The sequence below is a fragment of the Syngnathus leptorhynchus genome, chromosome 6, assembly GCF_054491065.1.
Source record: "Syngnathus leptorhynchus isolate UIUO chromosome 6, UIUO_Slep, whole genome shotgun sequence".
Lineage (NCBI taxonomy): Eukaryota > Metazoa > Chordata > Actinopteri > Syngnathiformes > Syngnathidae > Syngnathus > Syngnathus leptorhynchus.
The window spans coordinates 14,968,098-14,982,560 of NC_141200.1; the positions used below are offsets into that span (position 1 = coordinate 14,968,098).

General features: G+C 43.7%; 1 protein-coding gene across 3 annotated transcripts in view; it reads right to left on the reverse strand.

The window, feature by feature from the left end:
- Positions 1–14,463, reverse strand: part of ciapin1 (cytokine induced apoptosis inhibitor 1) — a 50,729-nt gene that overhangs the window by 22,928 nt on the left and 13,338 nt on the right. For all 3 annotated transcript variants that reach the window (XM_085915019.1, XM_085915017.1, XM_085915018.1), the window contains exons 4-5: positions 5,798–5,877; positions 4,341–4,509 (exon numbers count right to left, since the gene is read on the reverse strand). In XM_085915019.1, coding sequence (XP_085771145.1) covers positions 4,341–4,509; positions 5,798–5,877 — 249 coding nt within the window. The remainder of the gene's footprint in view (positions 1–4,340; positions 4,510–5,797; positions 5,878–14,463) is intronic.

Sequence of the window (14,463 nt, forward strand, 5' to 3'; positions counted from 1 at the left end):
GTTAAGGCAGCCGACCGGAGCTGTGGCTGTCGTGGCGGCAATCCCCTAACCTGCTGGTGGACACTGGCGGTAAGGGCATCAAGCTGAAGAAGGAGTCCTATCGGGCCATTTTGGCCTGTGGGACTCCAGAGGCAGCCGACAGGTACCGGATGGCCAAGCGGAACGCGGCTTCGGTGGTTGTTGAGGCAAAAACCCGGGCATGGGAGGAGTTTGGCGAGGCCATGTAGAATGACTTCCAGACGGCTTTGAGGAGACTCTGGTCCACCATCCGGCGTCTCAGGAGATGGAAACAGTGCACCGTCAACACTGTTTACAGTGGAGATGGCGTGCTGCTGACCTCGACTCGGGACGTCGTGAGTGGGTGGGGAGAATACCGTATTTTCACGTTCAAAAGACGCTCCGCAATAAAAGGCGCAGTCTCAGTTGTGTGCCATGACTGCGTTTAACACACACATAGGGTGCAACGGCTCATAGGGCGCGAGTTTTATATAAACAATCCACGCGCGCACACACTGCAAATCCACGCCAACACTTCCCCTGTAAACATTCACATTTATCAACAACACACACACACAAACACACACACGCATGCAAGTGTGCATATTTAAAAATGAAGCGGGAACAAAACTGAGTTTGGTATTCACATTTTTATTACCAGTAATGGTCATCAATTGAACCCATCGAAGTCGTCATCCTCTGTTTCCGCATTGAAATCTCCAACTGACATGCCAGGTTCACTTTCTTCACTGTCTCTTTCCATGGGGTGTGGCTCCTCGGCTATGATGCCGGCTTTTACGAAAACTTGCACAACAGTGCCAGCAGACATGTTAGCCCAAGCATCCACAATCCATTCGCAAATTGTGGCATAACTCGCCTGGCGCTGCCTTCGACTCTTAGTGAAACTGTGCTCTCCATTGGTCTCCATCGCTCCAACGTCGCTCGCAGCTTTACTTTGAACGGACGACTCACTCTGATGTCCAGCGGTTGGAGTTGCTTTGTCGTGCCTCCCGGAATGACAAGCTCGGCGTTCCGTTTCTTCACCAGTTTTTTCAACATCGGCTGTGAGATAGGCATGCATAGAGTCATAGATCAACAGCGATGATGATTGGTGGAAAAAAACACCTGGTCTCCTCACATTCACCTCCCTCAGCCACTCAGTCATCATTTCCTCATCCATCCAGCCCTTTTCGTTTGCACTAATGATGACTCCTGCTGGAAACCTCTCTTTAGGCAAAGTCTTTCTCTTAACACTCACCATAAGCGGCAGTTTCTGTCCATTAGCATGGCAGCCAAGCACAAAAGTAAAATAAGACTTTTCGTATCCCGTTGTGCATATCGCAATCGTCTTGGTCCCTTTCTTCTCCACAGTGTGATTCACAGACATGTCAAAGGTGAGCTGCACCTCGTCCATGTTAGTGATGTGGGCTCGATGTGTTTGTTGGCGATGTGTTTGCTGCAGTAGGAGCGGAAGATGGCCAGCTTTTCATTATAAAGCGCTGGAAGTTGCTGCGCCAACGTAGTCCTGGTCCAGATGGAAAAATGGCACCGTTTTATGAAACCAAAGCACCAAGACGGACCTCCTTGAAAATGTTAAATTTTCATTTCTTTTGCTAGCGTTGCTCCTTTTAGTCGAATGTTGACCATCAAAACGCTTCTCCCACTCGTTCTGTGCTCGATGATCCACTGTTCGAGACTTTCCTCTAACTCGGGCCACCTCGCCTTGCGTCCGCGGAAACTCAGCTGCATCTTCTTGACTTGTCGAAGCTCCTTTTCCTGCTTCCTTCACTTGCGAACCATCGATTCGTTGATTTCAAATTCTCTCACGGCTGCTCGATTTCCATGCTCTTCCGCGTAGCTGATTGCCTTCAGTTTGAACTGCGCTGTTGTCATAACGATGTTTTGCATGACGCATGTACCCGTTCTTTTATCTACAATCCACGCCCACACTTCTCCCTTCAACTTTTTCATGGCGTTCTCTACTACGTCCGCCTTACAACAACAACACACACACACACAGGGCGGGTCGTACTGCAAATCCACACCCACAATTCTCCCTGTAACGTTTTCATGGTGCTCTTTAATACGTCTGCCTTAAAACAACAACACACAGCGGGACCACCGCATGATAGGGCACGCCGCACATTTTGTCTGCATTTCCGGCAGTAAGTCAGATTCGTTCCCAGTGAGGGTTGGACTCCGCCAAGGCTACCCTTTGTCACCGATTTATGTTAATAACTTTTATGGACAGAATTTCTAGGCGCAGCCGAGGCATTGAGGGTGTCCAGTTTTGGGACCTCGGCAGTGCGTCTCTGCTTTTTGCTGTTGGCTTCTTCAAGCCGTGATCTCCAGCTCTCCCTGGAGCGGTTCGGAGCAGATTGTGAAGCGATCGGGTTGAGGGACAGCACCTTCAAATCCGAGTCCATGGTCCTTGGTCGGAAAAGGCAGTAATGCGGACGGTGTACTGGTCTGTTATCGTGAAGAGAGAACTGAGCCAAAGTTCTTGATTTACCGGTCGATCTATGCTCCTACCCTAACCTATGGTCACGAGCTATTGGTCGTGACCGAAAGAACGAGATCCAGAATACAAGCGGCCGAAATGAGTTTCCTCCACAGGGTGTTCGGGCTCTGCCTTAGAGATAAGGTGAGAAGCTTGGTCATTCGGGAGAGACTCGGAGTAGAGCCGCTGCTCCTCCACGTTGAGAGGAGCCAGATGAGGTGGCTCGGGCATCTCATTAGAGTGCATCCTGGACGCCTCCCTGGGGAGGTGTTCCGGGCATGTCCCACCGGTAGGAGACCCCGTGAACGACCTAGAACGCGCTGGAGAGACTGTCTCTCGGCTGGCCTGGGAACGCCTTGGGTCCCCTGGGATGAGCTGGATGAAGTGGCTGGGGAGAGGGAAGTCTGGGAGTCCCTCCTAAAGCTGCTACCCCCGCGACCCAGCCCCGGATAAGCGGAAGATGGATGGATGGAACTGGTCTCTGATGTCTCACTGTATTGGTTTGCCAGTTACTTGAAAGAGAGGAAACAATATGTCTCATTTAAGGGCTTTGACTCCCCCCCAGTTAGACATCAAATGTGGAGTCCCACAAGGTTCCATTCTTGGACCCCTCTTATTTTTAATTTATATTAACGTTCTCTGTAGAGTCTCTCACCATCTGTCAACCATCTTATTTGCTGATGACATTAGTGTTGTTTATTCACACAGCAATCTCGAACACCTTCTCTCAGTAATAAACAACTAATTGCAAACGTTTTCTAGGTGGTTCAAAGCAAATAAGTTGTCTTTGAATATATTAAAAAAAAACTTCTGATTGTTCACCAGTGGGAAAAGCTGTTTGGGCAACAAAGATGTAGAGGTCTTTCTTGTCAATAATTTAATTTCTTTATCTTCATCTGTCAAATTTCTGGTTATACTAATTGATGACAAACTGTGCTGGAAACCTCATATTAGTACAATATCTTCTACGATTGCTAGGAATACTGGTATTTTGAGCAAACTATGGCATACTTTGGACAGAAAAATAACTGATGCTCTATTACTCCTTACTCATTGCAACGTAATTTGGGCCAGCACTCATCCTACCAAGCCGAATCGCATTTATTGTCTACAAAAGCATTGTGTCTGAATCATTCTACATCGGGGGTAGGCAATTCCGGTCCTCGAGGTGTCCTGCATGTTTTCTAGGTCACTCTGTCCTTTCGTCCAACATGTTTAAAACTGCTGTTAAATGATACATATTCAGAAATCACATATGAACTACAGTAGTATTACCTGAGTTATGTTGCTAGTTACCTTGGCTCTTGTTATTATTTTGCCTTGATGTTGCTATTATTTGTTTACTAAGGATTTATTAACATTGTTCATTAATTTCTTTTAATAAAAACTTTTTTTAATTTTAACTTGAAATTTGAGGGAGACACCTTATAAGCCCGTCAGGGTCTTCCTTGCGCATGTTTTTATTTTTTATTTAAATTTTTTCTTCATACGACATTTAGGTTATTTTGCGTGTGCTAAATAAAAAGAAAATATATATATAATTTGTGAAGTAATCACTCACATTTTTGTGCTTGTCAACTGTGGACTTTGGCTTTTTGAGACTTTTGTGATTGAGAGCTATAGAAATAAAATTGACTCATGCTGTTCTCTAGATACTAACTACGTTATACAGTCCACTATATGTAAAATGTGTATCGACACACTATTTTTGATTGGTGACAGAGAAGGATCACTTCAATCTTGATGTAAGCAAAGACAAAAAACCAAAGACATGCATTAGTGTGATGGTAAAAGAAACTATGCTAATGTGTTTGCGAGGCAATTTGTTTTATACCCACAATACCTGGCTGAACAGTCTTTTTCCCAAATGATAACTTTATTGAACTGGACGATCCAACTTCAAAATTTGGTTTGGCTGCAGACAAGCGTACTCTTGTCAGCGTGTTTCCATGGTAACCCGTAGCTGTCAGGAGGGACTTCAAAGCCTCCGAAGTCAGTTGTGTGTTACTAACCTACAGGGGAAAGATTCAAACAAACGCAATTGACTGATTACAAATAAAAGGTGAAATTAATTCTTTTTCTAACACTGTTCAGTCATAATTTGAATTGCAATTTTTTTGCCAGAAACTGCAATTTTGATTAATTCATTGACGTTTACAAATATGACAGACACATTATACTGTCAAAACACAAAAAAGGTATTACTTTTGTCATGGTAGGACACTGAACAGGCTGTGAGAAAGAGTCCTTTTCAAGTTTTTGAACAGGTTCAATAAAGCAAGAATTACCGTGATTCATATATATACACGTGGTGATTATTATTATGTGACACACACGCACACACATTTATTTTCAATAACGATAGCATTAAACTAATCAGGAATACACTATACACTGTTAATGTGGTAAATGACTATTCTGTTGCAAACGTCTGGTCTGGTCTTAACTATGAAGAATTTAGTATTGCAACAAATAATCAGTATGTAATCAGTAATATAGTAAACGGCCGTGCATGCCATCTACTATCCAAAAGTAAATGGCATGCATGGCTGACATGTCATCATTTTGACCGTGCGATTCAGGGTAAAACAATGCCAGAAGGTAAAAACACGTCACAGTTCACTGCGAGGACATTGTGGTAAGTTAATAAAAAAAATAGGTTGTTATTTATAACTTAACATAAACACAATGTCTATAATGTTCCATGTCAGTGTCTCCCCTGTGCCAGTCCCAAGCCCGGGTAAATGCAGAGGGTTGCCTCAGGAACGGCATCCAGCGTAAAAACAGTGCCAAGCACTTCTCATGCGAATCATCTGGACAAAAAAAAAAAAAAAAACGGGTGTTTCGCTGTGGCGACCCCTTTGGGGAAAAGCTGAAAGGAGCCACCACCATTGTATATTAACCTGCCCCATCACCCATCAAAGACAACTTTTAAGGGAGAATGGCTCTTTTCTCAGGTAGTTAAGTGTGCACTGACGTCTCATCTCTGTTCCACTTGTGCCAGATATTCTCGCTGCATTGTTTCCCCCCTTCAGAATAATGCATATACTGTATTGGCCCGGATATAAGACAAGGTTTTTTTTTTTCATTGAAAAAAAAACAACTGAAAAAGGCTTTTTTCAAAATTGAGTCTTGAAAAAGAGGGGGTCGTCTTATATTCGGGCCAATACGGTAATTACAGATAACACTTTTTTTTTCTTTTGACTGAGGCTTTTTTCAACTCAAATTTTGGTAGCACTCCTATTGTATAACTTTTGGCCCCCTATAGCGTCAAAGAAATCTTCATCCAATTATACCCACCTCTGCCACTGATACCAAGCCTGATAACTTGATTGCGGACATCAGCTTCTCAGCAGTCCTCACACTCCTTGCTTCAACTCCTAAAACAGCAAGACAACATTTGAATACAATGTGGATGTGAAATCAATCGTACAGATAAAAAGAGGTGAATCCATGTTATAATCCATGTTGTCATTTGTTTTCTTTTAAAAATTTGCTGTCAACTAGAGATGGGAAACTAGAGATGGGCAACTAGACAGATTGCTACCAGTCATATTTCAAGTTGTCTAGTTTACACCATATGATGGCACCCACTTGTGGTCGTTCAACTATCAAAAAGTAAATGGCATGCATGGCTGACAGATCATTCTGATCGTGTGATTCAGGTCAAAACTATGCCAGAATGTAAAAACACATTATGGTAAATTGACAAAAAAACATAAAATCAATGCCTATGATGTTCCAATACGAACGTTAAATTAATTGCAAACTAGCTTCTAGCATATAGCGATAGTCACTTCTTTATACAATTGTGTGTAAATTTGAATTTGTACTAATTGAGATATATTGTACCGGTCAGGTCACTATGGTTTTAATCTTTACGATTCTTTTATGTGGGCTTGAGATTGTCTGATTAAGTGCTCGCTGAGCCTGCAGATCTGATTGTATCTTAAAATGTTGGGCATTATTCAAATCTCCAGGAACTCAGGCTTGTGGTAGGCGGTGTAAACCCTGAACTGGGTGCCAGACAATTGCCGGGCACACATAAACAAATTCTTTTTGCATAATACGTCGTATGTGCCCCCACTAGTCTAATCAGGGCATTCTGATCAATACTGCGTTTGAGGAATGAGTTAAAGCAGCAAAATCCACAAGTTTTTATCTATCTCAGGGTCAGTCATTTTGTCACTTCTTCTTGACTGAAAATATCAGTTACTCTGGTCACAAACCAATCACGGCTTATCAGTTTTTTGAAGCTGTAATTGTGTGTGACCCGAGTGCTGAGCAACATTGTCAAATAAAGTTTTCATTAAGCATAGAAAACCCATAGGTGGGTGCCTGTAAATTACTGTATTTTCACGCTCATTAGGCGCAGATATAAGTCTTAGATTTCTTTCAATGCGGCGGGCCCTACCATGTAGTGCGGCCTTTGTGTGTTGTTGTAAGGCGGACCCATTAAAGAGCGCCATGAGAACGTTAAACGGAGACTTGTGGGCGTGGATTTGCAGTACGCCCCACCCCGTGTGTGTGTGTGTTGTAAGTCAGACGTGGTAGAGAACGCCATGAGAACGTTAAAGGGAGAAGTGTGGGCGGGGGAAGTGTGGGCGTGGATTGTATATAAAAGAACGGGTATATGAGTCATGCAAAAAGTTGTTATGACAACAGTGACTAAGGCAAAGAGACAAACCTATTCAGTGGAGGAGCATGGAAATCGAGCAGCCGCGAGAGAATTTGAAATCAACGACTCGCACTTCGCAAGTGGAGGAAGCTGGAAAACGAGTTCCGACAGGTCAAGAAGACGCAGCTGAGTTTCTGCGGGCGTAAGGCGGGGTGGACCGAGTTGGAGGAAAGACTCGAACAGTGGATCATTGAGCAAAGAACGAGTGGGAGAAGCCTTTTGACGGTCAACATTCGACTAGGTCCGTCTTGGTGCTTTGGTTTCATGAAACGATGCCATTTTTCCATCCGGACAAGGACTACGTTGGCGCAGCAACTTCCAGCAGATTATAATGAAAAGCTGGCCATCTTTCGCTCCTACTGCAGCAAACGCATCGCTGACAAACACATCCAGCCCAGCCACATCACCAACATGGTGCCGGTCACTTTCGACATCCCGGTGAATCACACTGTGGAGAAGAAAGGGACCAAGACGATCGCGATACGCACAACGGGATACGAGAAGTCTTCTTTTACTGTTGTGCTTGGCTGCCATGCTAATGGACAGAAACTGTCGCCTATGGTGATTTTTAAGAGAAAGACTTTGCCTAAACAGAAGTTTCCAGTAGGAGGAGTCATGAAGGCAAATGAAAAGGACTGGATAGATGAGGAAATGATGACTGAGTGAGGTGTATATAAGGTGACCAGGTGTTTTTTTTTTCCACGCATCACCATCGCTGTTGATCTGACTCTATGCATGCCCATCTCACAGCTGATGTGAAAAAACAAGTGAAGCAAATGAACGCCGAGCTAGCTGTCATTCCGGGAGGCACGACAAAGGAACTCCAACCGCTGGACATCGGTGCGAGCGACGTGGAAGCGATGGATGACCGATGGGGAGCATACCGTAATTTTCGGACTATGTGTCGCGTTCTTTTTCTTAGTTTGGGTGGTGGGGGCGACTTATACTGAGGAGCGACTTATGTGAATTTTTTCACAAATTTTCAAAATTAAAAAAAAAAAAAAAAAAAAAAAGAAGGGAAACCACTTTTTGGTTCTTTTATCACAAACAGGGTATTTTGGTTACATTACCTGACATGTTTCGGCATGAACTTCCGCCTTCATCAGAGTGTCACTGTTGTAATCGTGACCTCAGCAGAGGGCGTGACTCATCTGTCAAATCTGACAGGTGAGTCACGCCTTCATTGTTTGATCAGCTGATAAAGACGCGTCACGATTACAACAGTGACACTCTGATGAAGGCGGAAGTTCATGCCGAAACATGTCAGGTAATGTAACCAAAATACCCTGTTTGTGATAAAAGAACCAAAAAGTGATTGAAAAAAGGAAACAGAATGAACTTAGTACAACTATTACAACAAAGTTATGGAGAGAACTGCGTCAAGGAATTTCGCCTCCTCGAAAAGCTGACGAAAAAGCGAGCTCGCTACAGGAACCACCTGAAATTCAATCTACGCTGCCGGGATGAAGAAGTAACGCCGGCAAGCCTGTCAATCAAGAACCCGATCCCGACCAGGAACACGGAAAAGATGATCAGGAGAGTGCGGATGACTCTGGTCAAAGAACGGATACGCTGCACAACCAACAAGCTCAACAACATCAACGATGAACTACAGCGACTAACGGAGCAATTTAAACACCGGTATGCCCTGGACAATAACACTGAAACAACACTACACGGACATTTAGAGAACACACACGAACAGGAATTTGCCGCCACAAAAAAACGACACATCGGGAAATTGGACAGACTCATCACACAAAAGAAGACACAACCGGACCACACACACATCAACGATAAATGGATTCACAATATATCACGCCACAAACTTACCCAGGCAGAACGCAGCATACTAACAAAAGGACTCAACTACGCGATCACACCCAAAAACATACCTCACGACGATTTCATTCTAGCCACAGAATTAGCATGCGAAAAAATACATAATCCAGGACAAAAAGCAGCACTACGAAATGAAGTTGCAGGTATATTAAAAACGGCTAAATCACCACCCAGCAATATTACAAAACAGGAGGCAAAAGCAATGATCACATTAGCAAAAAATAAAGACATCACAATCCTCCCAGCGGACAAGGGCAGAACAACAGTAATTATGGACACAGACATTTATGAAGAAAAAATGAAACAGCTACTGCAGGACGACACTTATGAAATAATAACAAAAGACCCAACAGAAGACAAGAAAAATAAACTCAAAGCATTACTTAAACCATTACTCATTGAAAACAAAATAGACAAACAGTCATACAATCACTTAATACCTACAGCAAACATCATCCCCAGAATCTATGGTACACCCAAAATCCACAAACCAGGTACACCTCTACGCCCCATCGTAGACAGCATAGGGTCAGTCACATACAATCTTTCAAAAGCACTCACAGAAATAATAAAACCAATATTAGGACTCACAGAACAACACTGCAAAAACTCAAAACAACTTGCCACAGAACTCGCACACAAAGATACAGAAAGATGAAATGTTTATATCACACGACGTCATTTCACTCTTCACAAAAACACCCACACAGGCCACCATACACATCGTGCACGACAGACTATCAGCAGACAGGACACTCAAGAAACGGACAAATCTAACAGCACAGGACATCACACAACTACTCCATTTCATCGCCACCTCCACATACTTCCAATACAGAAACACAATCTACAGGCAAAAAGAGGGATTCCCCATGGGAGACCCTCTTTCTGCCATCATGTGCAATTTTTTTATGGAGGATTTAGAGCAAAAAGCACTCAACAGCCCCGGATACACATAAACCCACATTATGGAGACGCTACGTAGATGACATTCTGGAAAAAACAAAAACAGGACACACACAACACCTTACAGACCACCTCAACACCATAGACCCCACTGGCAACATAAGATTCACTCATGAAGAAGAAACAGATCAATCCATAGCCTTTCTAGACATAAACATACACCACACAGACAACGGAGACATAAAAATAAAAGTACACAGAAAACCCACACACACCGACCAATACCTCCTCTGGACATCAGAACATCCCACTATACATAAACTGTCAGTAGTCAGAACACTATACGAACGAACAACAATAATCACGGACCCGGAGGACAGAACACAAGAGGAAAAGCACATACAAATCGCACTCAAGAAATGTCAGTATCCACAATGGGCAATAACTAAAGGTGCAGAACAGGTTAAGAACAAAAAACACACAACACAGGGGGAAAGAAAAAAGAAAACACAGAGACAAGAACCCAGCGGTATGGTGACGTTGCCGTATGTCAAAGGCATTACGGAACGCATCAAAAGGGCCATGAAAAAATATAACATAAACACACCTATCAAACCACACACAACACTCCGTCAGATACTGGTCCACCCAAAAGACAGAATCAACCCGGAAAATAAATGCAACTCCATATACGAGATACCATGCAAATCATGTAATAAATCATACATTGGGGAGACAGGGAGAAATTTCATCACCAGAAAAATGGAACACAAAAAGGAGTGTGAGAAGGAGACAGCAAGAGCAATAAAACAGCAAGCGGAACAGGAACACTACAAATCAGCCATCACCGACCACTGTAAAAGAGAGAACCACATCATGGACTGGGAAAAGGCCAGAGTCATCCGCACCGAAGAAAATAAACATCAGCGTTGGATCAGGGAGGCCATTGAGATCCGTAAACGAGGCCCGAGGACCATCAACAGAGACGAGGGAGCCTACATGCTCTCTACCACCTGGAGCAGCATTTTGGAGAGGTGAAGGGACAGCAGAGGGCGTGACTCATCTGTCAAATCTGACAGGTGAGTCACGCCTTCATTGTTCGATCAGCTGATAAAGACGCGTCACGATTACAACAGTGACACTCTGATGAAGGCGGAAGTTCATGCCGAAACATGTCAGGTAATGTAACCAAAATACCCTGTTTGTGATAAAAGAACCAAAAAGTGATTGAAAAAAGGAAACAGAATGAACTTAGTACAATTAAGAAGGGAAACCGCGATAAACGAACCGCGATGTAGCAAGGGATTGCTATAGTTTGAATTTCAAGTGACGTCAGCGGCACGGCGGTTGTTTACATAAAGGACAAAGATTCGATCACAGGATGACGAAGATGACGAAGGGCCCCACGTACTACCAGCATCACTAGCGGCTTTGTTTGTAAGTGACACTGAGGACGAAGAGATTGAAGGATTTAATGATTTCGAGTGACACAGAAGGTTTTAAAAACTATTATGGCTTTTACGCATGCCTACTCGACTGAGCTCTCTTTCACCTCCGTGGATGGAAGTTGGGGGCCGGCGCTCGGCCGGGTGGCTGTCCGGAAACGATGGATGGGACTCGGACATGGTTTTTACGCACGCCCAGTCCTACTCCACGGAGCTCTCCTTCACCTCCGTGGATGGAAGTCGCGGGCCGGCGCTTGACCGGGTGGCTGTTCGGGGACGGTGGATGGGGCTCGGACATGGCTTTTACGCACGCCCGGTCATACTCTACGGAGCTATCTTTCACCTCCGTGGATGGAAGTCTGGGGCCGGCGCTCGGCCGGGTGGCTGTCCGGGGACGGTGGATGGGGCTCGGACATGGGTTTTACGCACGCCCGGTCCTATTCTATGAAGCTCTCTTTCACCGTGGCTGGAAGTTTAGTAGTTGTTGGCTCATTGAACTCCTGTTTTGTTAAATAAAGAGCCGTTTACCGAACCCACGTCTTTGCTTGTACTTTGTTAACGCTACAATATAGTTATATACTAGATCTGTGGAATAACGATGAGGCTGACGTCAGGGCCCACGCGCGGCGTTGACAAAGGATGAGGAATTTGATCGATGGATTTTATGATTTGGAGTGACACAGATGGTTTGATAATATTGTTGTAATATGATAGTTATTTGAAAGATACTTTATATATCGTTATATGGGCCTGTGGAATAATTAGAAATGCAAATCACGACGAGTCCGACGGCGCGCGTACGCGGCATTGTTTACATAAAGGACGATTGATTGATTTAATGAATTGGAGTGACACAGATGGTTTGATAAACGTGTTATTTATGTAATAGTTATTAGAATAACTCTGAATGTTACGTCAGGCCCGTTCTCAGCTCTTCATTTGTGTTTATGTTACGTTAGCACACCTATCGTTTAGCCTGTTGTCGCTCGTTCATGTCTGTTCTTGGTGTTAGATTTTGAGGAATAAATTTGCCCCAAATGTGCGACTTCTACTCCGGTGCGACTTATATATGTTTTTTTTTCCACTTTATTGTGCATTTTATGGCTGGTGCGATCTATACTCCTGAGCAACTTATAGTCCGAAAATTACGGACATAAAGGACGATTGATGGATTTAATGAATTGGATTGACACAGATGGTTTTATAAATGTGTTGTTTATGTAATAGTAAAGGGAAATGTGCTTTTAGCAGTTTTCAAACATATTTTTTAAGGTTGTGTGAAACATATAAACATATCAATATAATATCTTGTATTGGAGTGCTTGTGTGGATTGGTGGGGGGTGAGGAATGTGCAGGCACACTGCATGAACTTGTTTTCTGCAAAGTGTTGCAAAACAGGCCCAGACGGGGAGTACCGGACCATAACACCTCAAGGTCGGTGAGGAACGAGAACAAAGAACACCACCAAGTCCAGGTGGTCGGGCTTCGAGAGGAAAAACCCCAACTCCTGACCACAGTGATGACACCTCGACGGGGAGGAGATGACCATCGACCAATCATCACATGCATGCTTTAATATTCATATTGTGTTTCTTTAAAACTGGGCAACCCGGAAGAATGTGTCGTCTTTTGGTGGTCACAAAAACGCATGAGTTTTAGTGTGAGGGACCCGGGACCCAGGCCTGTATTCGTGCGCTTTGTTAGGAATAAACAATTGGTCAATTTGGTCTGATTGATCTACCGGTCTTCTCTTTGACAGAACGAACTCGCAAAATTGTTAGGTGCGCCAGTGTGTGGATTGGGACACTTGTGTTAAGTGTTGATCGCAATTTGGAGTCAGATCAATAGCTAAAATCCGTAACCTAACAAATAGTTATTAGAATAACTGAATGTTACGTCAGGCCCGTTCTCAGCTCTTCGTTTGTGTTTATGCCACGTGAGCATACCTATCATTTAGCTTGTTGTTGCTTGTTCATGTCTGTTCTTGGTGTTGGATTTTGACAAATACATTTCCCCCAAAATGCGACCTATACTCCCGAGCGACTTATGTTTTTTTTCACGTTATTTTGCATTTTATGGCTAATGCGACCTATATTCCAGAGCGACTTTTAGTCCGAAAAATACGGTAGTTTCACTAAGAGTGGAAGGCAGCGCCGGGCGAGTTACGCCACAATTTGCGAATGGATTGTGGATGCTTGGGCTAACATGTCTGCTGGCACTGTTGTTCGAACTTTCGTAAAAGCCGGCATCATATCCGAGGAGCCACATGGCACGGAAAGTGACTGACAGTGAAGAAAATGAACCTGGCATGTCAATTCGGAAACAGAGGATGGGCACTTTGATGGGTTTTATTAATGATGATGACCGGTAATAAAAATGTGAATACCAAACTCAGTTTTATTTCCGCTTCATGTTTAAACACGCACACTTGTATGCTTGTGTGTGTGAGTGCGTGTGTGTACGTGTGTGTGTGTGTGTGTGTGTGTTGTTGTTGTTGTTGCCATGAGAACTTTAAAGGGTTTCCCCTTGTGGGCGTGGATTTGCAGTGCGCCCCCGTGTGTGTGTGTGTGTGTTGTAAGGCGGATGCAGTTGAGAGCGCCATGAGAACATTAAAGGGGTAAGTGTGGGCGTGGATTGTTTATATAAAACCCGTGCCCTATGAACCGTTGCGCCCTATGTGTGTGTTAAACACAGTCATCGCACACAGCTGAGACTGCCCCTTTTATTACGGTGCGTCTTTTGAATGTGAAAATACGATAAGTGGATATACATAGTATGCTAGCCACATAGTAAGATGTTAATTATTGTATTATGAAATATCCAATTTTATTCTACTCTTTGCTAAAATTCAGGGAGGGATCCTGGTGAAGGCAAGGCATTTCAATTCTGACATATGCATGCCACCATTTTAAATTGGGTTTCTCATCTGTTGGACTATAGACTATTTTAAGACTGATGATGGACAGAGTGACAGAAGCTCTATTGAATAACAAGAAAGGAGGGCGATCAGGGAAGGATTAAGATGGACAAGTGACAACAGAAGGATGTCCAGGACACGGACGAAGGACAGATCAGCAAAATTTGGTAAAGTTCC